General features: G+C 47.4%; 1 protein-coding gene across 3 annotated transcripts in view; it reads left to right on the plus strand.

Moving 5' to 3' along the window:
- The window catches only part of MLST8 (MTOR associated protein MLST8), a 177,539-nt gene that overhangs the window by 105,911 nt on the left and 43,950 nt on the right, over positions 1-27,678 (plus strand). For all 3 annotated transcript variants that reach the window (XM_085629433.1, XM_085629434.1, XM_085629435.1), the window contains exons 6-7: positions 16,599-16,751; positions 17,358-17,482. In XM_085629433.1, the coding sequence (XP_085485559.1) occupies positions 16,599-16,751; positions 17,358-17,482 (278 nt within the window). The remainder of the gene's footprint in view (positions 1-16,598; positions 16,752-17,357; positions 17,483-27,678) is intronic.

Genomic DNA, 27,678 nt, shown 5'->3' on the forward strand with positions numbered 1-27,678 from the left:
ACATCCATCGTGTTTTGCAAGGCATATAAAAACCGTGGCAACGACATCATCTTAAACAGCGCCGCCTGGCCGAGCGGCGAGAGCGGCAAGCGCCTCCAACGCGCCACATCCGCCTTCAAACGTTGGAGGGGGGGGGAGTAGGTTCTGTGTGTATCGGGCCACAGAGTCCAGGGTAATAAAAATACCCAGATACTTAAATCCCTGTTGAGCAACCTGGATAGGACAACCCCGAGGGAGGATAGGGGCCTCCCCTGAGAGGACATATACACAGGACTTAGCCCAGTTGATGACTAGGCCTGAGTTACGGCCAAAGAAATACAGCACATCCACTAACACAATCAACGATTCACGCGGGGAAGCAAGATACAAAAGAATATCGTCCGCGTAGAGAGAGACTCGATCCTCATACTCTGGAGTCCATCGGAGACCACGAATCGAAGGGTGCCACCGCAGCCACTCCGCCAGGGGCTCCAAGGCAAGCGCAAAGAGGAGAGGCGACAGCGGGCAACCCTGTCGCGTGCCCCTACCCAATTCAAAAGGAGCCGACACTCTACCATTCACCACCACCTGGGCTAGCGGTCCAGAATACAACAATTTCACCCAGCCAATGAATCCCGGGCCAAACCCAAACTTCTCCAGCGTCGCCCAGATATATGGCCACTCAAGCGTGTCGAATGCCATAGTGGCGTCCAGGGACGCCAAAATGGCTGGCTCACGTATGAACGGAACCCTCGAGAGCACCCCATGCAGACGCCGCAGGTTAAGCGCGGTGTTGCGATGAGGGATAAAACCGGACTGGTCCTGATGTATCAGATCGCACACCACGCTGACCAGCCGATTAGCCAGCACCTTGGCCAGAATTTTCGGTTCCGCATTCAAAAGCGAAATGGGCCTGTAAGAAGTGACCCGATCACGCGGCCTCCCCTCCTTGTGAATAACCACAATAGTGGCTAGACGCTGGTCCAGCGGGAGGGAACCCGCCGCCCGGGCCGCGAGGAACATATCACGAAGATGCGGCGCCAATGTATCCGGCCGCAAGTTGTACAATTCAATGGGAAGGCCATTAGGACCCATGGCCTTGCCAGAGGCGACTGAACGTATGGCCAGAGCGATCTCCTCAGACGTCGGAGTCGCGTCCATCAACGATTTATCCTCCTCCGAAAGGGAAGGCAACGCAATATCTTTAAGCAGGTCGCGGGAATCCTCTTCCGAGCGAGAAGATACCGGGGAATACACCCCGCGAAAATACTCTGCGAAGCAATCAACAATTTCACCCGGATCAGTAACATACACACCCTCCACTCTCTCAACCAGCGGAACAACTTGACTCGCTCTCTCCTTTTTATCCAGCCACGCGATCAGTTTTCCAGCTTTATCACCCATATCATACAGTCGCCCCTGCTGCTCCCTACTCAGGCCCCTGGCCGCCTCGGTGACTAGGGCCTTGTAGTCCGCTTGTTTGATCCTGAGAGCATGCAGTTTGTCGTCCGTGACACCACAATCCAGGTCACCCTCCAACTCAGTTATCTCAGACTCGATACGGGTCACCTCCTCCCGCTCACACCTCTTGGAATGGGAAATGAGGGACAGGGCCTCCCCCCGGAGTACCGTTTTGAACGCCTCCCACAGAGAAACAGCAGACGACACTGATCCCACATTATCTCCAAAATATTGCTCAAGGGATTTAATCAAATCTGCGCGAATTGCGAGATTACGCAGGTACCAGGGGTTGATCGGGACCACCCTCCCCTCCATCCCCGGGACAATATCAAAGTGCAACGAGAGAGGGGAGTGGTCCGAAACACCCCGAGCAAGATGCCGCACCTCCCCGACCCTCCCCGCCTGTGCCGCTGGCATCAGAACATAATCAAGTCTCGAAAGACTACCATGAGCCCCGGAATGAAAGGTGTATTGTACCTGCGCAGGATGTTTTAGCCGCCAACAATCCACCAGACCCAGGGTATCTAAGAGGCCAGACAACCAAGTTTGGGCCCGGGGGAGATCCCTGGGTGGGTGACGATCCTCAGTTCCGGAGACCACAGCATTAAAATCCCCACCAACCACTAAGATACCCTCCGGCAGCCCAAGAAGAAGGCGCCCCAAATCAGCAAACGTAGTCGTCTGCAACCCCGGCGGGACATAAACAGAAACCAAAACAACTACTTTACCCTCCCATCTACCCACCAGAGCCGTATATCGCCCCCTGTCATCATGGAGCACCTCGTCAACCTCCAACGGGAGCGAGGTTTTAACCATAATGCCCACACCCCTCGAACCAGAGGTGAAGCCCGAATGGGCCACAAGGCGATAGCCCCGCCTATTCATAGCACAGAAGGAATTACCAATAAGGTGTGTTTCTTGCAAGAACACAATATCAGGTGAAATCCGTTTTAAAAACTGCAGGACCACCCCCCGTTTTATCCTGTCCCCCAGTCCGTTAACATTCCAGGAAAGCAGTCTCAGTCCCCTACCCCCCATCACAGCCAAAACCAATCAGTCCCCTCCCAGAGAGCACCTTAAATAGAACACAACAATATGTCTGCCTTGCGGTACAAACAAACAATACCCAACCCCAACCCAACATTCCAAACAAAACTCCCCCCTCCCTGCACCTCTGCATGAGCCCAAACAGCCCCCCCAACTTGCAGTGTGCCTGTTGCCCCTGCATGAACTAAACTACAAAGACCCCCTAGAGGAGGAAAGAGAACCCCCTCGAGACACACCACAACCTCCATGGGAGGGGGAGCAAAGCACGACAGTCAAGAAACCCTGAGCACAGCCGAAAAGTGGCATCATCAGGAATTAGCCCCAGTATCAATACCGCTGGCCCGGTCCAGTGGGCACTCTCCTCCCGCGGCCCCCACACCCTCTCGACCATGTCCCCTAGGCAAAGTGTCCAACCAGTCCCCGGCCGTCTCCGGACGGTCGAAGAAATGAGAGCGACCCTCGGACTCCACACGCAGCCTGGCCGGGAAAAGCATGGCGTATTTCAAGTTCATATCTCGGAGCCGCCGCTTAACGCCCATGAAACCCAGCCTCCGCTTCTGGACCGCTTGCGTAAAGTCAGGATAGAAGTTCACCTCCACGTTCTGCAGCTTAAGCGGCCCCTGCACTCTAGAAGCTTGTAAAATCGCATCCCTGTCCCGAAAGTTGAAGATACGGGCAATAAGAGGCCGCGGGGGAGCTCCGACCTTCGGCTTGCCACCAGGAACTCTATGGGCCCTCTCCACCGCAAAGAATTTACTCAAACCTCGAGGCTGCAGACGATTAGAAATCAGATCCTCCACAAAGAGATCCGCCGAATCCTCCAGTCCCTCTGGCACCCCGATAATGCGAACGTTGTTCCTCCGGGCCCGACTCTCGGAATCCTCCAGTCGCCGATCCGTGAGCGCACTGGCCTGCCGGAGCCGACGTACCTCCGTCTGGAGGGCCGCCACCTCATTCGTGAGGCCCGACGCGGTGTGGGCCAAAGAATCCACCCTGTCATTTGTCTTGGAAAGATCTGCCCTGACAAGGTTAACATCGATGAGAACCGCGTCGAGTTTGTGCACCAGGGTATCAAATTGTTGACCCACCGAGGTCTTCATCTCCGCGATGGCACCCATGATGTCCTGCAAAGTCAGATCCGTCGGCAAATCCGGGGCATCCGCGGGGCACTCAGGAGACTTATGCGACCCGCCGGGAGAACCCTTCGGTAGGGTGTAGCGATCCATAATGTTGGCTTGAGTTGCAGCGCCACGCCGGGTCGATTTGGCCTTTGGCCTCTCGCCATCCTGCTTCGTCGCCATCGTCCTGTATCCCGTACACCCACGAGTCCTACCGCGGAGAGCGAACAATCGAGGCCAAGGACCCCAGAGGTCGCCTCAGAAAGGCGGAGCAGGTCCCCGCAGGGCAGGCAGGGTCCCCCAGCGAGGCAACCACCACACACAGAAGGGCTGTGATCCCACTCGCGACAATGGCAAGAGGGCTCAAAAGCGAAAGTGAAAGTGTGGGGTACGCGTCTCGCCAGGCTCGTCCCGCCGTTGTTATTCACTTCTCCACTGGATCACCCCCCAACTCAAGTCCGGGGTCAGGAGAGGAGCAGGCCACAAACTTCAATCGATGCCCATCACGGCACACGGGGTCCGATTGAAATACGGAAAACGGGTACCACCTCGGCTCAGGTTCACCAACACAGTCCCCTCAACCGAATCAGGATGAAGACAGGATAAATGTAGGAGGTCGCGGAGGTCCTCTGGAGCCTCGCACCTACGCGGCCATCTTGGTTGCGCGCTAGGCTCCTCCCCCGCGACTACCATTCTTGTAGATTACCCGAAGGATTTCTGTTGTTGGGGAGAGAGCAAACAATCCTTTCACTTGCATGAAATAATTCATAATTTGTAAATATTTAAAAAATGAATTATAAGTAAGCCCATACTCCGTTAATAATGACTGAAAAGACTTAAAGCCATGTTTATCATAGAGCTGCCCCAACATTATAATTCCCTGTTTTTGCCAGGTTTGAGTAACTGAGTCCGAGAAAATATCGGGAAACTTCGGATTACCCCAAAGATAGATAAATTCATGCCACTCTGGAAGATTAAACCTTTTACAAATATCTTCCCAAGTTTGGTAAATATGTCGAATAGTCTTAAATCGGACTCTTTTGTAATAGTTTGGATCTGACATAGAATGTAGTAAGAAACCGGTATTTAAACCATGTGACAACTGGTACGAGAGCCAGGGTTTCCTTACCTCAGGTCCCATAATTAAGGACTGAATTCGGCTGACAAAGGCTGCCCAGAAGTAGATTTTGAAATCTGGTAATTTAAAGCCTCCCTGCTTAAAAGACAGCTTAATGTATCTAAGCGCCCTTCTTGCTCTCCGAAAGCTCCAAATAAAGCTTCCGACGACACTGTCTAGATGCTTAAAGAAGGACACTGGAATTCTTAACGGAATGGCGCGAAAAAAATAAAGAAATTTGGGCAGTATATTCATCTCGACTATATTACACCTCCCGATAATAGTCAGCAGAAGCCTATGCCACCTACGCAGATCGATAGTGACCTTTTTCAAAAGTGGTATATAGTTCAAGTCGAATATATCATCAATACACGCGCTGAGGCGTACCCCCAGAAACAAAGCCGAGGCTATTATACCTAATGAAGGTGGGGCTGCTATCGGTGTAAAATTAAGAATGGACTGTGTCTTATTCAGATTAAGTTTGTATCCAGAAAAGGACCCAAACCGCTGCGCTTCTTGGGTTAGTACTACAATGGTTTCTCCTGGCCTTGTGGAAAAGACAGCAATATCATCCGCATATGCGGTGACTTTCAAAGAGATACCATTAAAGAAGACTGGTGATATAAACATGTTGTGGAGTAACTGTTTGATAAAAGGCTCAATATACAGTGCAAATAATAAAGGAGAAAGCGGACATCCTTGCCGTGTACCACGAGATGTACTGAAAGCAGACGAAACAAAACCACTATACTTGATCGTAGCGGTGGGTTTACAATAGAGTTTCTGTACAGCCGAGACAAACCTCCGACCGAGGCCAAAAGAGCCCATCGTGAGCCACAGGGAGCCCCAGGCCACCCGGTCGAAGGCCTTCTCGGCGTCCAACATTATCATCCCAATCTGCTGATCCAAATGATTTGCAACATCAAATACGGCTATGGCAGTGTTGATATGTGCCGCAGTATCCCTTCCAGGAATAAAACCATGTTGTTCCTCAGACACTAAATGATGCATCAGAGGAGCTAAACGGGATGCCAAAAGTTTAGAAAAAATCTTGGCATCTGAGTTAATTAAACATATCGGTCTATATGAACCGAGAATCTCAGGTGGCTTATCTTTTTTGGGAAAAACAATAATATTAGTTTTATTCCAAGAGGGAGGAGAGTCACCCCCCATAAGTATCTCATTGATCAGTTCTAAGAGAATTGGAGCTAAAAGATCCCTAAATGTTTTATAAAATTCAAGTGGTAAAGTATCTTCTCCCACTGCTTTACCCGTAGGTAGCGCCCCAATTGCATAATTAAGCTCTGCTAAATCAGCATTTCTATCCAGACTTGAGATCTGGGACGAATCCAGTAGAGGCATATCACTCTCTTGTATATAAGTAGTAGCTAACTGTATGTTAAAACCACTTGCTTCTCTATATAAGTTAGTATAGAATAGCTGAATCTGCTCCACAAGCTCCTGCGGTTTTGAGAAGACATTACCATTTACCCCAATAACTTTTTTTTATATAGACCTTAGCTTTTTGATCTGCTAACTGATGAGTCAGAACTCGTCCAACCCGTTCGCCATACTCATACTGCCGAGTTTTATACCTAACAAAATTAATAGCCACTTTGTCTTTAAGCGGTCTGCAAAGTTTTGCTCTTATATCAATAACTTGTAGGTATATTCGATGTTCCTCGGCATCTTTTAAGACCATAGATTGGGCATGTTGCTGTTCTAGCTCCATGTATTTCCTGTGCTCACTATCCAATTGATTGAAATAAGATCGATTTTGTTTAACTATATATTGAAGTGTGACCCCCCTTACATATGCCTTCAAGCAGTCCCACACCAATGCCAAAGATGTAGAATATAGATTGTTAGTTAAATATTCCTTAAGGACTTCTTGCATAAATGTGATATAGTCTGAATTATTTAGAAGGTGCTTTGGAAATGAAAAATCTCTAGTTTGAATACCCTCGTCGCTATCAATAGCTAACGTAAGCAATACGGGATTATGATCCGAGGTGATCTTAGGGCATACCACCATGTTAGAATTCTCCAATAAATTGTATTTTACGAAAATCATATCTAACCGCGAGTAGTGTTTATGCGGATGAGAAAAATAAGTAAAACCTGGCTGTGCGGGATATAGCATTCTCCAGGCGTCTTCCAATTGATGTACATAGATAAAATCTTGAACTGCTGCCCTCACCCGAGTCATTCTACTTCTAACTTTAACATTTGTAGTATCAATTTTCTTGTCCAATATACAATTTAAATCGCCCATCACTATAAGGTCCCCGGACCAACCTAACAATTCCGAGCTAAGATAATTAAAAATCATTTCCATATGTAGCTTTGTAATACCAATTTCTCTGGTAATTACATATTTTAGTGCCCTTCCACATTTCCCAGAAAGGTAGGAACTTTCATACCACAGAACGGCAGTTTTGCAGTGTGAATTTTTTCTGGATCCACATGCTGTGCATTCTTCTGCCATCTAGGGGTTGGGTCCGTTTTTTTTTTTTTGCTGTGTGTTGTCTGTTACCATTTAGTGCCATATCCATCCCACTGAGGTACGAGACGTGCAGCCTGGAAGGGAAGCCTCTGCTCATGGTCTCCATCTTCACATACTCTTTTCTACTGTTGAGCTGGAAACCATCAGTTGAAGCTCTGCAGATGATGACAAAAAGGATCAAAAAATTGACGGATCGTCGAGTAAAACAGACAAAAGACACACTACAAAGAACATCCATAGATAGAGAAGAGAGAAAAATGCCAACTCCACCGCAGATAACCAAAGATTAGGGGAACTATGTGGGGGACCGACCATGCGTTGGAGAATGCACAGACCGGGGCTAGAACGTCAAGGGAGATGAGCCACAATACATGCCCTTAAAGTTGTGCTCCAAGTGCCACCATACATTTGCCCAGAAGGACAACCACCAGGTCTGCAGCTCATTGCTGAGGTAGCTCGTGATGTCGAGAGAAGAGGAGGAAAACATGGGCACAGAGGTAATGCAGGGTTCTCATGGCGAGGTAGAAATTGTTGAGACAGAGCCAGATATACCACTGGAAAAACACAAGTGGGGAGAACACCAAAAGTGCCCTCAGATACAGTAAGGAGACAAGACCACATCTTCGAACTCTATTGACCTCAACACTGCCTCATCAACTGAATCAAAATCAAAATAGTAGGAGCCCTATGGGTCCCGTCCCAAGGACACTGGTCGAAGACGTCCCTAGGAGAAACTTTTGGCATTGAAGGATAGCGCAGATGAGAGAGGACAAAGGAGACGGCCATTGATGCACCAGCCTGGAAGACGAGGCTGGCGGCGCTCAACGGTGAAGAAAGGTCAGAGTAGAACGGAAAAAGCGGAGCCTCAAAACTGAAATGGCAATGTTCCTCCAGAAGAAGAGGGATTTTGAAGTACCTCTCCAGCAATTTAGAATTCTGTCAAAACGTTTTTGGAAGAAGAACCCGGAAGAGGAGGAAGAAGAGGGTGAGTAGTAACCCTTCCAGAGCAAGAGCCACTACCTCCCAATGCTGCCCAGTATCCTAGATCAGGGAAGAGGGTATTCGGTGAGCCAACTGCCTGCAAATCTGCCACTCCAAGGGTAGAGAAGAAATACCAATTCCCATCCGGATACCTCTTGTATATCAGGGGTAAGCAGCGGCAGATTCCATTATGATGGCCACTGCAAAGAAGAGAGCTAACATAACTTCATCCATCATGCACCCCCCGAAGGAAAGCAAGAGAGTAGAGATGGTAAGACAGAAGGTGGAAAGAGGTCCAGTGTTCAGAAGCATCACACAGACATAAGTTGATTGGTTATTTCTATCTTCTGTAATAGTAAGGCTCCACAAAAGGTGATAAAGCCACAGCCAATGTGTTTCGCTCTGAAAAGAACTTCTTCAGGGCATCAGTATTTCCAAATGTGACAACTTGTTAATTCCATGATTTTGATTAATTGTGCATGCGTACATAGATCATCCAATGCTGAGTCTTTTCATACATCCATAATTCACAATTACAGATGTTACCAGTAGAATCTGTGGCTGACACTGTGTGTTCATACGGCATGCAGACAGATGGTCACTGTGACAACTATCAGAAGACTCTCCTGGCTATGGTGGTCAGGTTTCAAGAAGCACACGCAAACATTATGAACAACCGCTTCACAGCAGAAGACCTGTTCAGTGCAGCAGTGGATGGTATGTTACAGCCAATAAAGGACAATGACACAGCAAAGATCATGGGGGCACTGCAATTTCGAGGGCATCAAGGGAGAGGAACAGCCCGCATGAGAAGGCAAGGTGCACCGCTGCAGTCACCCAACTAAAGCACAGGTCAGCAGCAAGTGACAGCACATCATTGGCACTTCCAAACAGCTGAGTGCCAGCCCTTTCGGTAGGGCTTGAAGGAGGAGAAAGCCCTTCAGAGGAGTAGTCCCTCAAACAAGTGATTTGTGCAACAACAGCCGTACCACAGAACACCAGTGGGTAACAGAATAAGGAACTTCCTCCAGGAATCGAAGAGAGTCATGTCAGACCAATAGATTCTCTACATCATCTTGCACGATTACCGCATAGAACTTATAAAGACACCCGCAGGGTTTGGACCAAAGAAAAGATCACACAAAGAAAGAAATACTATAACTGTAAATGAGGTTGGGGACCCCTAAAAATGGGCAATTGAAAGAAGGCCCCCTTCGAAACCAACTAGAGAACCCATTCAGCGTACTTCGTAGTTCCAAATGCAGACAAATAACTGTGACCAATTCTGGACCTTCATTTCCTAAACAAATTGCTAAAGACACGCACATTCAAAAAAACCATACTCAAGGAGGTCATATTGTGAGGGAAAAGACCACACTACTATAGACCTAAAGGATGCTTAACTGCACAGCCACGTGAGCCAAAGCCACAAATCATTATCAGTTCAGGGTGCTTCCCTTTTGGATCAAGTCTGCACCAGAGTGTAAAAAAGTAGTGGGATCCTTGAGAAGAAAGGGGATACATGTAAACCCATATCTAGACGACTGGCTGATAATGCAAATTCTTTCTCCCAGTGCAAGAGGAGCATCAAGATGGTATTGGACGCTCTGAGCAAGCTAAGGTTTATGATAAACCTAGAAAAATCATCAACACAAGCAGAGAGGGACAGGATCATTCTAGGAGCAAGGATCAACACGGTGGAAGCCCGAGCCTTCCCCACCCTCAAGAGATCCAAGTGATAACAGAACAGGGTTGCCTCTAAGGGTCCGTTTCTGACAGTGAGGATTGTGAGGAAAATGGTGGGCATGATTGCCTCCTCCATCTCACTGATTCCCTTTGCAAGACTACATATTAGACAATTTGCAATATGGATCCAAAATCAATGGTCACAAGCAGTGGGGAATTGGGAAGATCTACAGGTTGTAAGGCAAAAGTTAAGAGAACATGAACAATTCTACAGTGAAGAGACCTTTCATGCGACCAACTCCAATGGTGACCATCAAGACTGATGCATCCCACATGGGCTGGGGAGCGCACATGGAAGAGCTCAACATCAGGGGGCTGTGGAAAGCAGAGGAAGCAGTCCAACACCCAGATGTCCTTGACCTCAAGGCAGTCTTCCTAGCCTTAAAGGACGTCCAAATGCAGGCGTGGGGAAAGATGGTATAAGTCAAAATGGGCAATACAACCATAATGTTTTACATCAACAAACAAAGAGGGACAAGGTCATATGCGCTATCAAAGCTAGCCCCGGAGATTTGGAAATGGGCCTCCCAGAGAAGAATAACTTTGATAGCAATACACCTGCTAGGCGGAGAAAACTTCGAAGCAGACAGACTAAGCAGGCAAGTATCAGTCTCACACGAATGGAAACTAAACTATCAAGTACTTTAAAAAGTGTTCCAAGAGTGGGACAATCCAGAAGTAGACTTGTGTACAAGACCAGAAAATGCCAAGACTTGGCATCTAGGCACCCACACCTCTCATTGGGGACTGCTTTGTCAGTAGACTGGTTAAGGAAATGTGCATATACCTTTGTCAATTCCCCTCATAACATTATTGATAAGCAAGTCCAGACAGTCACAAATGACACTGATCTTAATGGCCATACAGTGGGCAAGGAAAACATGGTTCTCCGACCTTGTTGAAATGGTACAAGGAAACATAAAAAGACTACCTGCAACACACACGACCTGCTCTCTCTGCAGAGAGGCAGAGTCTGTCACCCAGAAACCAACATCCTGAGCCTACAGGCTTAGCTCCTGAGAACATAGAATTCAATCACCTACATCTACCAAAGCCAATTATGGCTATCCTAAAGGAAGATCGAAGGCCAAGCACAAGAAAATGTTACAAAGCAATATGGAGGCAATATGTCCTGTGGTGCAGAGAAAGGGATCTGTTCTATAATAAGTCAAGAGACCACAGTGATCAGGTACTTCACATACCTACAAGACAATAATGTAACTTATGCTTCAGTTAAAGTTCACTTGGAAGCAAAAATAGCTCACACAGAGGGCATATAGAGAGACATGTTTTCACAACCCTTGAGATAAAAGTTCCTAGAAGTATCAAAGAGAGTAGCTCATCTCAGATCAGCACCAATGCCCATGTTAAACTTCAACCCGTTGCTGATACAGATGCAAGACAACCCACATTTCCTACTGAAGGCCATATCGCAGTTCCACATGAATCCTAATATTTAGATACTAGGCTTTTTCCAGCAGCCACAAACCTACGGCATGCTGTGTGTTTTCATATTCTCTGACCGCGTTTCCAATCTATGCTCTGACAGATATCTATAAATTGATTCCAACGATATTTCTCCCTGTACTTTTTCAGCCGTACTACCCACAGCCTGATCAATAGAGTTTATTCCATCCGGAGTTATTTCTCCTGAGGAGGAAAAGTCCCATTGTGGAAGCTTCATCCCTTCTATATCAGGCCCTCCTCCTTTAACTAGCTTACGTACTGTGAGTAGTTCTAAATTTTCTATCGCCAGAGCAGTGCTATCTGAATCGTTGTCAATATTAGTTAACGAGTCTTGAAGTGAGCCATTCTTATGTGCTTGATAATCCTCCTCATCCGAAGGTTTAGAAAGGGAGAAAAACTTATCACCAGACTCACTTTCCTTGCTAGTACATTCAATCTTATCGTCATTTACTTCAGCAGTTTCATCTGCTAATTCTAAACTCTCCTTATCTTTATTTAGATCCAACATTTCACCCACACCGGTGCCACTATCCAAAGTTGTCTGATCGAGTCCGGGAGTGCACAAAGTTATGTCTTTTCCTATAGCAGCTGTTTCTTGAGCAGCATTGTCATTATTAACACTCATTCCTTGTTCCTCATTTCTTGATCCTTGTTACTCCCATTATTCTAGCTGTCTTCTGAGGTAGTATTGATTTTTCTTCTCACTGCCGCTTGAAAGATCTGTGGTATTTTATCAACCTCAAGAATTTGTTCCCTGCTTTGTGCGCTATTATCCGATTCCCCATCTCTTGTAGCTTCTTTAAGACCCTTCCCAACTAGCGCAGCTCTAGTCCCCACCACTGTTTCACCAACCACTCTTGTTTTCCCTCCACGGGCGGTTTTGGGTGGCATTATTAATTATTGTATAATCAATATTCAGCCGCAACAATAATTGATTTAAACAGTTTGAAAAGTAACTGCTCCTGTACTTACCACAATCCATAGACAGTAAACATCAGCTAGAAGGCTGTCTCCTACCGAGTAGATTCACTGCCTCCAAACCTTTAACCCCTGAGTCTGCCAATATCCAACAACTCTGCTCAGTATGCAGCCTGCAGCTCCTCCTCCGCACCCACTCGTTGCTACCTGTCTGCCAGCCAGCCACCAAGTCCACAGGGCAGTCCTGTAAGAGCCCCTGATCACAGAGATCCGCGACCACTCGTCGGAACCTCAGCACCGCGACACTCAGCTCCTGGCGGTCTAATCTCAACAGTTTGCGTCCGCTATCCTCCATGGACTGTCATATCTCCACTCACTGCTCCACCAGCTCCACTAGCTACCGAGAGCCTGTGCTCCCGCCGGGCCGTTTCCACTCCGCCTTCGCTTCCGACTGCTGGAAGAACGACTGGGCGAACATTATTCTGCTTGAGTTGTGTTGTTTATGAATGTCACTAAAATATTGTTTCTTCTTCCTTTTGCTTTTTTCAGTTTTGTGGTCTTTGGTCTAAAGATGCAGAGTTTAGAAGCATGTTTTAGGTTTTATTTATTTTATTTCATAAACTGTAGAGGATCAGGAAATATCAAAATCATATTTTATATTTTGGCTACATTTGGTTCTTTCACTGATGGTTAAATGGCTGGTTTCATAACAATCTTTCCCAGTATGTACCATCACATTTACCCACAGACAGAGAATGGGTGAAATCCTTTGATACATCAGCCTCTTTTTTTAGCGAGTCGGAATTTATAGTAAGGGAATTGCCATACACCCCAGGCTTTATACATTCAATCCAAGGTGTAGTGACAGGTATGTGTGAAAAGAGTGCTTTCACCAAGCATCTGGGATTGTGGTGAAAACATGACACAAGACTTTTGGAAAACATGAAACGCAGTGTCACTTGGAATGCTGCTGCAAAAAGTTCTTAACAAGTTCAACAAAGATTGGAGTGATATTGTTTGCATTTGCAGTGATTCAGCTATGTATATGAAAAGGATGTGTTATGACCTGTCAAAATCTATAAACGAAGCTGGAGTGCTTCCCTTTAAGAGATCCTTGCCACTTGCTTGATGGTATGCCGAAAGCATCTTTACAGTCTTCTGAGTAAATGAAGATTGCTATTGACTTTGAATTCCATTCAGGTGCACTGTTTCATTATGCGCGGGAACTTAAATGCAAATATGTCTCATTTTGTGCTTTGTGTGGCATCATAGTCTTCCCAACTGTGTCATTTAGCCCGTGGTTCTTGTTATGTTATGTTAATGTATTTTCTAAAGCGCACAACTCACCCTGGGGCATCTCGGCGCTGCCTAGAAAGTAGTTACCTGAGGATTTGGAAAAACCAGAGTGAATCAGAGGAAACAATTGGAACAAAAAGGGTTTCAACTATTTCCTAAAAATACAATAGCTGGAGATTTTACGCAGGGCCAGAGGGAGCTCATTCCAATATCTTGGCGCAAGATATGAAAAGGCTCGGCCCCCTGTGTGAGTCAGGCGAATTCGGGGGACCTGAAGGCGGCCTAGTGTGCTGGATCTAAATTTCCTGCCGGGAGAATATTTTACAAGTTTTTTTTGCAAATAGAGAGGCCCTCTATTTTTCAGAGCATAATAAGTTAGACAACAAATTTTAAAAAAGGATCTTTTTTTTACTGATAACCAGTGCAGTTCCCTGAGCAACAGAGTCGATGGGGAGCCTGCAGGGCAATTGAGGATCATTCTAGCTGCGGTATTCTGTACTACTTGCAATTTAGCCAGTGGGGTCTCTCCCACTTCGGTCAGCAAAGCATTTCCATAGTCCAGACGACTAATTACCATCGCCTGAACTAAGGTCCTGAGATGGGAGGTAGGCATATAGGGGAGAATTCTTCGAAGCAGACGAAGACTGTAGTAACAAGAGCTGGTGGTGGCAGCAATGTGGTCCTTCATGGTCAGAGCCTGCTCCAACTTTAAACCTAGATTTTTAACAGATTGTTTGGGCACAGGAGCTGTACCCAATCGAGAGGGCCACCAGTCGTCCAACCAAATGTCCGAGGCTTTTCCCATTAGCATGACCTCCCGTTTTTTCTGGGTTCAATTGAAGACCGTTTTCTATCATTCAATTGGAGATAGCGAGCATGCCGATGGCGAAGAGGATTTTCTCTGTCTCTGGATTTGTACCGATGGTGAACATAAGCTGCGTATCATCAGCATATGAGATGATCTCAAATCCCAGCTGCTCTTCTTAGTCCTAGAGGCCGTGAATGCTATATTATCCATGTGGCGACTGTTTACAGAATGTTTGCTTCGTGATGATGCCAAAGGCAAGAAATGTGAGGTTCTTCAGTCAGATATTGATAGTGATGTGAAAAAAGTACACTGTATTGCATTCTTAGATTTTTACAAGAAAACATAATTGCTGTAGTGGACAATAAAAAGAAAATAGAGACCGAAAACACCTTTGTCATTGTAATTGGTGTAGATGTGAAACATTTCCTTGCGAGTAGGCTGGGAAATACTTCCAGTGACTTTGGCACTGCAACATGTTCCATGTTAGAATGCTTGCCACTTGGTAAGCAAAGAAATGATGGGGAGCAACACAGGAAATTTTATTTTACAATGCATGAGAAATGGCTTGCAATGATGCATAGAAATGACCCTTCACCAACCACGGCAATTTCAGTCAATGAAGCCTCACTGTGGTACTCTGCAAAAGTTCTAGATCCCTTCCGTATAGGGGAATTTTCTCTGAACTTTGAAAAGTACGGCTTCATGTCTAACCGCTTCAATAACTCTGAGGGCATTTGTGCCCAGTTAAATGCATATGTTGCAGAACCTGTCCTAGAGAATCGCAATCTTCTCTTGCACCAGTATTGGTATGGAAAGCTATGTCATTGGACAGAGTTAGCAAATCGTGTACTGGCTGTTTTGGCGTTGCCCTTCTCAAGTGCCAGTGTTGAGAGGGCCTTTTTACAGATAAGTTAACATGGGAAGGAAAGAGCCAGCGCGCATTAGCAAAGACTCACTGAAAAAGTATTGTATGGTGTACTAATATAAGTTTGATTTGTAAAACTTTATTTGGACCTCATATACACTGTACGTACACTGTCTATATACCATGCACTATATACCATGCACTATCAGTGCAGAAAGCAAGCAATAATCAAAGCAAAATGTTCCATAAACACCATAAAGACACTGTTTATGTTGTTGTTAATGGCACGAAAATGTGTAACCACTGATAACCACTGTTTTTAAGATATTGAAATCGCTGGAAAACACTGAAAAAACACCACCAGAATTTAACAAAAATAGAAACTGAAAACAGGAAAACCTAATTATGTGTTACATTTCATGCATTTCCATGAGATCTTGCCAATGAGTAGTCATTCTTCTCTGTATTGTCCAGGATTGATTTTACGAATGCAGCGGATGCAAGCAGTCTTCAATAATAAAAAACTGGTTGTAAAGAGACTTCAGGCAAAGCAGCAGTGCATTATGGATGCAACAGCTTAGGCCTATCCATGTTGCGCCTTGCCTACCTACAGGTAGCTCACACAAAAACTTCAGTCCACTTTTTCTTTCACATAAACCAGCCCAGTTCGTCTCTTTGAGAACACTGAAATGAGAAGACAACCTAGTGAATCCTGTTTACGAAAAATAAATGTGTGCTAGAACTGACAGTCTTAATGCCACACTTTGAAAAAGCCTAGCCTTAGCAATCCACTCGTCACACTCTTGCTAAGGTGTGGAAGAGGAACGGGAGTTGTGTTGTAGATGGGACTGGCTAATGAAGTCAAAAACCCACGCCTCTCCATATTGTGGCAGAATAGTTAGTAACAGCTTTGTGTCCATGTTCAAGAAATCGAAATAATTGATGTAATTATCTCCAATAAATGTTTGTTTGACCTGCAAGCAATAAATCTTAGTTTTTCCTGTAGCAGGTTGTGCATCCTGCAGTGTTGTCTATTTGACTCAATTTCACCACTCTGAGAACCTTGGTTAAAGAGTTGTGTTGGGAGATGACAACATTTATGCAAACATACACTCTAACGTTTCTTTCCATTGCTTATTATATGTGATCTCTGGCCTGCGATTGCACAGTTTGTGGTGTTCCCCCTTCGATAATGCTGCTTTTTTCAGAGATGAATTTGGTATTTTGATAGGATAAGGTGCTGTGTCTGTGCTTCATTTTGACGAGCTTCGCCGCTTTCTGTCTTCTAGGCGGAGCTGATTGTGGGTGATCAGAGTGGAGCCATACACATTTGGGACCTGAAAACAGATCATAATGAGCAGCTGATTCCAGAGCCAGAAGTGTCTATCAACTCTGTTCATATTGACCCCGATGCCAGTTATATGGCAGCTGTGAATAGCTCAGTGAGTAGCAGGAGACAGAAGCCTCCGACTTCACCCTTTGTACGCACCTCTTATTTTGAGTGTGAAGGTCTTTCATGCTGATGGTATGAAGTGAATTTGGATCGGATAACATCATTCAACTAGAACCTTTCTCCTTAGAAGTGTAGCCAATCCCTACTCCTCTCTTACCCACTCTTCCAGCTATATTTCTACCACTCCTTGCTGAGTAGAGTGAAATATCAGTGGTTATACTCCTCTGGTTTAAACACTCACTTCTCCGTGCTGGTGTACATCTTAGGAACATCTTCACCTCCTTCTGTTCTTTTCAGTTATAGAGTCATCCCATGCTACATCTCTCTTCTTTTTTTGAACCTCTTGATTTGTTTTGTCCTTCTAGGTGCTGTCCCTTCTATGGACACACTATTTTGCTTATATCAATTTATTCTCCCTATTGGTATACACTCCCCAGGCACAAATCGACTGACTTGTCATATGTTCCCCTTCATACTTTTTCACTATGTTCTGGATTGGCCATTTCTTATTACTATTCCATTTAGCAGATGAAGGTTCACAGATGGCTTCAGGAACTTATTTTGTGGATTATTCTACCTATATTTTGCTTTTAAGGGAAATTGCTATGTGTGGAACTTAACTGGAGGCATTGGAGAGGAAGTTACACAACTCATTCCGAAGACAAAGATTCCAGCCCATAAGCGCTATGCTTTGCAGTGCAGGTTCAGTCCAGACTCTACGTGAGTACAATATTAAAGTTGTATGTATTCTGTAAACATTATGTAAATATATGTGTGTGTGTGTGTGTATATATATATATTCCACATGGATTCAAATTGACATGGTATATCTAATAGCGATAAAATGTATTGGTGTTTTTTCATACAGAATGTATGCAAAGCGCATCTTATTTAATTTTTGGAAAATTGTTTAGACATACCTGATATTTCCTTTATGTCTATGATGAGAGTTGCTGTGACAACCATGGTGGTTAGTGCCCCACATTGTAAATATAAGTAAACACTATAGAGGGACCAGATGTAGTGAACAAGGCGGTTTTATCCGTCGAAACGCGTCTTGGCGTCCTTTCGAAATAAACATTTCTTTGATGCATTGTCCCACGGTGTCGTTTTAGGAGACAAGGGTACCCCGATATGTGAACCTGGGGTGATAATGAAGAGTTAAGAACAATGGTTCAAGTATGGCCCAAAAGGGTCCAATAGAAAAGGTGACCCAAACAGGGTCACTTGTTTTTTAGGAGAAGTGAAATCAATTCCGTAGGGAGCAGGAGACAAAGTACGTAAAGGGTCATGTAGGTCAAAAGATAACAGGTATTTATTTAAACAAAGTCAATTTTAGAATGCTCACATAATAAGAAAAGCGTGGTGTGAAATAGTGATAGTGGTTTTAAAAAGACATCGCATTGACAACAATATAGTAGTTGAATTCCATAATTGATCTTTACAAGTTATAAGGAATTCATGTTGTGGGGTGGTCGACGGCGTTTCGAACCCGATTATTGGGGTTCATCTTCAGGACAGTGGTGAGCATGCTGAAATTAAAGAGGGGGAAGGGGGGATGGGAACACATTTGTTTAAGACCCTGTGTATATGTATACAAACACATTACTGCATACATTCTAGTAAATACAACAATAGCTCCCTAGAAGGAAAAAAGGAAAATAATTCTTACATTTGGTAGGCATTATAATCCTGCATTTGAAACAAATTATCAAGAATTAGAGCTTAGAGTCCATAAAAAATGACACAAAAATGAATCAAAAGGCGGGAGGGCAAAATTGCAAAGGTAGGTATTTGTTTAAATTAAATTAAGGGATGACAACGTATGGCGCTAGATTTTACCAGCTAAGACATGGCATTTCAAAAAGATGGTGCTAATTAGATGAAGTAAGGTGCTGGGAGCAGTCACAAAAAGCAGCTAATTAAATAAGCTTGGTTTAGCACTGGCAGTGAATCCGAAGCAAGCACACTATAAAAAAATGAAGGCACAGGGGTGACTTGCTTAATTCTATTCTAAAAAGCTGTCAGTGTTACAGGGATACGTGACGGAAAAGGGGGCTGAATTAATCTGTCTAACGTGGATGAAACAAGGAGCACATGTGAAAGCATTCCGGCTAAGAACCATGAAGTGTCTAAGGTCAAATGAGGGGCGAAAACACTTACTATTTTGAAGTAAAACTGCCCGTAAAGTTCCTAGAGTCTCCAAAGTGGGAGGCAGGGGCTTCAAAAGCTGTATTGAATGAGAGCCAGAGTGTGGAAAAATTAACTGTAGTTGGGAAATGAATAATGGGATGGGTGTGAGGGATTTAAACACAAGTGAGAAACTTACTTAATTATTTGAAAACAAGCAGCTTGGCAGTACATAGATCCGCCTGGAGAATGTAATTCTGAAATGTAGAGATGTGAAATATGAGCTCCATAGGTAATGTGCTCTGCGAAGTTATTATTAGCTCAGGGGAAGAGACCGGAGAAAACTTACTTCTTTAGAGGGGCGACAGGGCAGTGAATCCTTCGTTTACAAACCCCTAACATGCTTCTTGCATAAACTTTAAACTCTCCTATTTATTTACTTTCATTAATTCACTACCAATACATCCACTAGAGGCAGAATTACAACACACCTATTTTGAATCACTCAGCTGCAGGCTCCTTTAAACAATTAACTTCACGCGTGCTATCCTTTCACTAATTAGCTTTGCCCCGAGGCTCCCTCCAGCTGAACCCTACTATAAAACACACAGGCAAGCAACGCTATTTCCGCATTCAACAGCCAACCCCAACAGCTGCAGGACGTCTCTGACTGCTCGGCCTCAGGCTCCCATTCACTGCCCTGTCGCCCCTCTAAAGAAGAAAGTTTTCTCCGGTCTCTTCCCCTGAGCAAATAATAACTTCGCAGAGCACATTACCTATGGAGCTCATATTTCACATCTCTACATTTCAGAATTACATTCTCCAGGCGGATCTATGTACTGCCAAGCTGCTTGTTTTCAAATAATTAAGTAAGTTTCTCACTTGTGTTTAAATCCCTCACACCCATCCCATTATTCATTTCCCAACTACAGTTAATTTTTCCACACTCTGGCTCTCATTCAATACAGCTTTTGAAGCCCCTGCCTCCCACTTTGGAGACTCTAGGAACTTTACGGGCAGTTTTACTTCAAAATAGTAAGTGTTTTCGCCCCTCATTTGACCTTAGACACTTCATGGTTCTTAGCCGGAATGCTTTCACATGTGCTCCTTGTTTCATCCACGTTAGACAGATTAATTCAGCCCCCTTTTCCGTCACGTATCCCTGTAACACTGACAGCTTTTTCGAATAGAATTAAGCAAGTCACCCCTGTGCCTTCATTTTTAGGTCTCGGCTGCGAAGGCTGCGCTTGCGCAGTCTCGCTCCGAGATTTAATGAGTTTGAGTGACTTTGAGAAGAGGGGCTTGCACCCGCCCCTCTTCTCTCCTGTTCTCCATTGGCTGGCCTCTTAAATGCTGGCCAGCCACTGGAGAAGAGGTCCAGTCACTCCGTTGAAGCCCCGTCCTTTTCGGATCGGGGCGTTTTTTTTTCGTTGCTTTTCGCAGGGCGTGTTTTTCTCTCCTCCAGCCAATGGCAAGAGGAGAGAAAAAGAAACACGCCCCCGAATCCGAAACCGAGGCTGCGTTTCTCTGAGGCAGTTCTTCTCTGCCTCGGAGAAAGGCGGTGGTGTCCCGGCGTTGCTCCCTCACCTGATCTCCTTGTTTTGCTATCGGGATCCGCACCGTGCTTTGGACGCCTTTCCCCCTTGTTAAAGCTCTTTCCTCGTGGCTTAGGAGACGGGACCGGAAGAAATTACGTTTAGTACACTGCAGCCAATCAGAAGAGGAGTACAACATTTTGCCTCTCCCCGACTTCCAGCTCATCTTCTCGTGTTTCTTTGCACGTAAACGGGAAACCTTCCCACGCCACGGCCCACCGACACTCCCTCCGCTGCTGAAGTTCTCGACCAGGATGTATTTTGTGTGATTTACGGATGGGGGGCGTGGTTAAGCTTCCTTATGTCAAAGGGGTGTGTTCTTCTACTTCAATTCACTATTGTGCGAGTCGGCGGCAGTTTGTAAACCCTACTCCTCACCCGTCCCCTGACTCTCGCTTCTTACTCCGGGACAGCCATGTCGGACCAGGCTCCCTTCGACACCAATGTCATCACCCTGACCCGGTTTGTGATGGAGGAGGGCAGGAAAGCCAAGGGGACAGGAGAGCTGACCCAGCTGCTCAACTCCCTCTGCACGGCTGTGAAAGCCATCTCCTCCGCTGTCCGGAAGGCTGGGCTTGCCAACCTGTGAGTGTGACTTCTTTCCGCCCCAAAGGGGCCAGTTTGCCTGGTGTGAGGTAGCACAACTCCACCAGCAATTTTACAAATAGCCGCCCAAGTCTTATCCAATTTGAGGGCGTGTCCTCGGTTTCTTTACACCTGGCCTGTCAGTGTCTCTCAGATTTTTTTTTTTTAATGTGGATTTTGACGTCCGTGCCTCCATGAAATTAATATAAACGTGACACGCTGTAATGCGCCTTCCTAGAAGCCCACCAGGCTTTAGGGGTGCTTATGGTCCCCTGACTCTGGACTGGGGAGTAAATCGAGGCTTTGGACATCAGAGGTGCTAGTCGGTGGATGGGTCACTGAAATTCTAGTTTTCCGTTCCTAACCATGCGTTCCTCCTGGGCAAGGTGGGGATTTGCAAACTGGCTGAGGCTTTGTGGCCTTCTCTGTAGATCATTGGTCTCCTATTGGCCCTGGGGTCTGGCTGTCAAATCTTCAGTCTCGGCTGCATCCTTCAGGTCACCGCTAATGGCCGCTGCCTTGGTACTGTGCAGAGAGTTATCCAAATGGAGACCTGCCACTCTGCAGATCTTCCAACCGCCCTCTCTTTCTGTCTCTCCTTCACCCTCTTCCCTCCCTCGCCCTCTCTTACACAGTCACCGCATGCCTGTGTCTCGCGCCGTCTCACTGTCTCACACACTCCTGCTTGTTTCTCTGCCCCCTCTCCTTTTTCGTACCTCCTCTCTCAACACAAACCGAAAGTGCCTCCCAGCAGAGCACACGGGCATCCCAGCACTTTAAGGCACGGATGGCGTTTTGAAAGTAGCAAGAACGTGTCTCGCCGGCACCCCACCCCTCGAAAAACACCCAGAAAAGAAGCGTTAATCTGCATTTCGCAAACGACGCCGCCAGAGTTCACGGCCCAGCGGTAACGACACGCAGACATTACGACTAATTTCCGAGATTACCGCCTGCGGTAAACGAGCCTGCGCGGGCAGACGCATTTGCGTAGTTTTTGCGCGCTGAGCCCACTGCATCTGTGGCATGGTTGTAGGTCGCACGGAAGTATTCGCAACCCAGTGCTCGACACTTCGATCTATTTCGAGGTGTATTGATCCGAGGGCGCTGTTCACCACACAACGGAAATTACCGGGCACGAGTTGTCTTTTATTTCGTTTCGAATCCGCGAAACGTAGGTGCGCAGCCTCTCGCGAACTCGCTTCCCGCCGCCGTTCTGTAGCCGAGTCGGTATATTTTTCTCAACCACATAAGTGGAAAAGATGGATACAACCCCGACTGCGCCTTGACTAATATCTGTATTTTACATATGCATTTTACAGGGCTGGATGGTGCATTTCTTTGGTTTTTGGTAGCTCATGTAGAAGATGTTTTGTTTCTTACTTCCTACCCGCCTGGTGTGTACACTCTCTGTCCTGCGGATTTTTTTCCTTGTGTTTCTAAATTGACGGGCAGTATTTTTTTTTTAAATGAAAATCTGTGAACATCTTAACATGTCCAAAAAACATACATCACCCTAAAGTGAACGAGGTATTTTGAAGTTTTCCCTGTCTGAACTTGCACGAACACGAGGAGATGTAAGTGAAATAAATGTGTTCTCTCCCCCCTCCCCCCCCCCTCTTTAATCTGCTCTGCTCCTCCGCACTATTACCTCTAATGGAATGTAAACTTTTTGACAAGGGAAAGGGCAGCGCAGGTGACCCTAAACCGAGCTCGACCCCCTCAAGCCACACCTGAGGCATTTAAAACGAACGTGTTTGTGCGAAGGAACATGTTAACTTTGGGGGAAAGGTCAGAAGTGTGATTTTGGGCACCACGCTTTGGAAGAGCAGCAGGTATTTTCAGCAATGCTAAGCGGCCTTTAAAGAACACGCGCTTAGACCTGTCCGGGGCAGAGTTTTGTTTTTTTTTGTTTTTTTTTTTTGAAAACCTTTATTTCGAAATTCAGGACACAGCTATTCAGCCGACAGCCCGAAGGTTCGGCAGCATTGCAAGTTAGATACAGTGATGTGTCCCCAATACAGTTCAAAGAGTAATGCAAAGGTCCAATTTTAAATAAACACAGAAAAAACACACAACAAACCCCAGCAAGGCAGAACATTGAAAGCCCATGGCGAAAGCCCCCAGGGGAGGCCGGACCCCACTCATCTAGTAAGTATAAGACTGTGTGCGGAGGAAGAAGGGGAACAGCAGAGGCCCAGAACGGTTAATAAAACCAAACTGTGCTGGAAAGTAGGTCAGGGGGAAAGCTGTTCCTCGGGAGGTTCCAGTTCCGGGGCAAGACATATTCCCCCCCTGTATTGGTTCCACCGCCCCCAGATGGCATGCCACTTCCGGGGGCGACCTCTAGAGCAGTAGACCGTCTTCTCCCTAAACATGCTCCAATCCATGTTCTCCTTCCACGCGGTCAGTGTAGGGGGTCCCGAGGAGCCCCATAATCGCGCGATATCCCTTTTAGCTACCATGTTACCCAGAGTCACCCATTGGGTCTGCGCCTCATCGAGGTCAGTGGGCCCCCAGACGTTCAGGAGGCAGCACTGCGCCTCCGGCTGTACCACAATGCCCGTCACCTCCCCCATAACTGCATGGACTCTCCTCCAGAACTCCACAATGACACCACATTCCCAAATGATGTGCAGGAAAGTACCCACCATACCACATCCCCTTCTGCACAGGCCGTCCTCCGAGAATCCCATGTGGACCAGCCTTGGCCCCGTCACATACACCCGGTGCAGTATTTTAAGCTGCACCAGCCTCAGACGCGACGGGATCGCAACCTCCTTAGGCGAAGAAACCGCTGACTGCCAGTCCTCATTATCCAACTCAAGGCCATCCCTGGTCCACTGTTCTCTCAGCCCCAATAGCAAGTCTGCCCGGACGTTTATCAACTTCTTATATATGAGCGAAATCGTGCTCTCGGGCATATGACCATCAAGGACTCGGTCCTCAAGGGGAGAGGACTCCGGCACCTTCTCACCCTCCACGAGGACTGATCGGAGGGCGTGACGCAGCTGGATATACCTAAAATACTCTGAGGGCCCTAGCTCAAACTCAGTCTGCAACTCCTCGAAGGACTTCACCCTCCCCTTATGCAGCACATCTCCCACCTTGGATATACCTATCAGATCCCACTTATCAAAGCCCTTCGTATGCCAGAGTCTTCCCAATCTTTCCGATTCAAACAATGGGGTAGCGAGGGTTAGCCTATCCTTCCAGCCCAGCGAGTCGGTCGCCATCTTCCATACGCGCACCGCCACACCTGTGGGCCCCGTGAGGGACGAGTCTAAGGACCGCGAATACAACGCCCTGTAGTAGTTGCCTCCGCGCAGCAGCCACCTATCCATGGCATACCCAGGGCTAAGGGCAGGGCCATAAAACCCATGGTTGATCGCGCTCAGCTGCGTGGCCCAATAGTACCGTCGGATGTCCGGGAGCGCAATGCCCCCATCGTACCATGGGAGCGTCAACTTTGAAATAGCTATTCGCGGCCGCCCATCCCACAGCAACGTCCGTTGGAGGCCTTCGACCTCCCGAAAGTATTTGGCCGGTACCCAGTCCAAGGTGTTCTGGAGGGCGTAGAGGAAGCGGGGAAGAGACATCATTTTGAACAGGGCCGCACGCCCAACAAGGGAGAGCGGCAGCCTCCGCCAACCCTCAACATCTCGCCTCAAGCGTGCCAAGGGGGGGAGCAGATTCCTCTCATAGCGCACAGCAGGATCCATGGATATAAAAATCCCCAAATACACGAAGCCCTGCTGGGCAACCTGTATCAAACATGTTCTAGGGATCGGTGGGACCTCGCCACTAAGAACGTACAAGTACGATTTGCCCCAATTAATCACCAGCCCCGAGTTCCTGCCGAACGATGCGAGTACGTCACAGACCACTATAAGTGACTTCTTAGGTGAGGCAAGATACAGCAGGATATCATCGGCATAAAGCGAAATACGGTCCTCGTGATCAGGCGACCACCGAAGGCCCCGTATATCCGGGTGCCAACGTATCCACGCAGCCAACGGTTCGAGGGCGAGAGCGAACAACAGAGGCGACAGGGGGCAGCCCTGCCGAGTACCCCTACCAAGCTGAAACGGAGTAGATGCCCGACCATTCACCACAACATTCGCTAGTGGCCCCTCGTACAACAACCGAACCCAACTCACAAACCCGCGACCGAAACCAAACTTGGCCAGCACGGCCCATAAATATGCCCACTCCACCGTGTCAAAGGCCATCGTGGCATCAAGAGATGCCACAACAGCCGGTTCACGCAGCGTGTCCGCCCTGGCGATGACGCCATGTAGCCGCCTAAGGTTCAATGCTGTGTTTCGGTGCGGGATAAAGCCAGATTGATCCGGATGGACCAAATCGCCAAGTACCCTAATCAAACGGGTAGCCAGGAGTTTGGCCAGAATTTTCGGCTCAGCGTTGAGGAGTGAAATGGGCCGATAGGAGGCGCATCTATCTCGGGGTTTACCCTCTTTATGTATGACCACGATCGACGCCAGCCGCTGATCCAACGGAAGGATCCCATCCCCCCGCGCCTCCAAAAACATGGCGCGCAGGTCAGGGGCGACCCTATCCGGGAACAATTTGTACAGGTCGATCGGCAGTCCGTTCGGTCCAGAGGCCTTACCAGAGTTCAACGCGCGAATCGCCCCCGCCACCTCGTCAATCGTGATGTCACCATCCAAATCGTCCCTATCTATGTCAGAGAGGCAGGGCAACTCGATATCACGGAGGAGATCAGACGAGTCCTCGGGCGGCCTGTCCGACACAGAGGAATAAACCCTATGAAAATACTCCGCGAAACACTCCACAATCCCCTCAGGTTCCACGATCTCCTCTCCCCCCTCTCCAATCAACTCTGGCACCACTCTATTGACCCGTTCTTTCCTGTCTAACCACGCCAGGAGTTTCCCTGCCTTATCCCCAACGTCATAAAGGCGGCCCTGTTGTTCCCTGCTGAGGGTCTTGGCGGCGTTCGTCACCAGGTCCCTATACTCCGCCTGCTTCAGGCAAAGCTCATGCAATGAAGACTCTGTAACATCCTCCTCCATATTCCCCTCAAGGGCTGCAATCTCCTCCTCCACTTGCCGCACCTCGCAATCCCTCCGGTTTTTGGCAGCCACCACCAGGGAGAGGGCCTCCCCCCGAAGCACGGTCTTAAAAGCTTCCCACAGCGACACCGCCGAGTCCACGGTTCCCAGATTGTCCTTAAAGTAATTATCTACCTTCTTTACCAGGGCGCTGCGCATCTTGGGGTCTCGGAAATACCATGGGTTGATGGGGGCCACCCTCCCTCCTCCCTCCCGACCTAGATCCAGCCGGATCCACACTGGCGAGTGATCAGAGATACCACGTGCCATGTGCCTCGCCTCGGATATCAACGAGGCATGTGCGGCCAGAGTGAGCAGGTAGTCAATCCTGGAGAGGCTACCATGCGCCCCGGAGTGAAACGTGTATTGACTCTGTGTGGGGTGCCGGAGCCTCCAGCAGTCTATCAGACCAAACGTATCCAGGAAGTCTGGAAGCCATTTCTGAGCCCCCCCTGTGTCCCTGGGCGGGTATCTATCCAACAGTCCGGAACCAACAGCGTTGAAATCCCCTCCCACTACCAGCATTCCCCCCGGGAGAGTCAGCAAAGCCCTGCCCAGTTCAGCAAATGTGGAGGCCTGCAGGGCCGGCGGGACATAAACCGAAACCAAAACCAAAGTCCTTCCTTCCCACCTCCCCGCCACCGCCACAAACCTCCCCCTATCGTCAACAATGGTGGAGTCCACCTCAAAAGGCAACGATGCTCTAACGAGGATGCCCACACCCCTGGACCCAGAAGAGAATCCCGAGTGTGCAATGAATTTATACCCCTTCCTATTCAGGGCATAGCACGTATTGCCTATGAGATGCGTCTCCTGCAGCAGGACAACGTCTGGCATTGAACGTTTCAGAAATTGCAAAACAATCCCCCTCTTGATGCGATCCCCCAAACCATTAACATTCCAGCTTATAACACTTAAGCCTCTACCCCCCATCCTCAAACGGAAAGAGGCCCACCCCACACCCGAGGCGCCACCATGGAACAGTCCTGAGGATAATCATCATGCCTTGCAGAAATAAACCCCCCAACAACAAACTCAAAATCCCCATACCTCCCCCCACCCTGCACCCCTGCTGCAGCTTAAAAAGCCCCCCCAACTTGCAGTGTGCCTGTCGCCCTACAAAAACAAAAATCTACAAAAAGTACCCTAAGGGAGGAAAGAGCACCCCTCGTCCTCCCGCAACCCTCCACAGTTACTGCACTCTGTTCAAATCTTCAAGTATGGTCAAATCAAGTCAGGCCGGCTTTGAGATTTCAGCCCTGTCCATCCCGGCCACTGTCTCCATGCTCGGCTGTATCGTCCCCGGTCCGTCGCCGGGGCAAAGCGTCCAGCCATTCGTCGGCCATAACAGGAGAGTCAAAAAAGAATGTCCGATCTTCATGCATCACCCGTAGTCTGGCGGGGAAAAGCATGGCATACTTCAGGTCCAGTTCCCGAAGTCTCCGCTTCACCCCCAGGAAGCTCTGTCTCTGTCTCTGCACCTGCTGGGTGAAGTCCGGATAAAAATTCACCG

This window comes from Triturus cristatus, chromosome 10, assembly GCF_964204655.1.
Source record: "Triturus cristatus chromosome 10, aTriCri1.1, whole genome shotgun sequence".
NCBI lineage: Eukaryota > Metazoa > Chordata > Amphibia > Caudata > Salamandridae > Triturus > Triturus cristatus.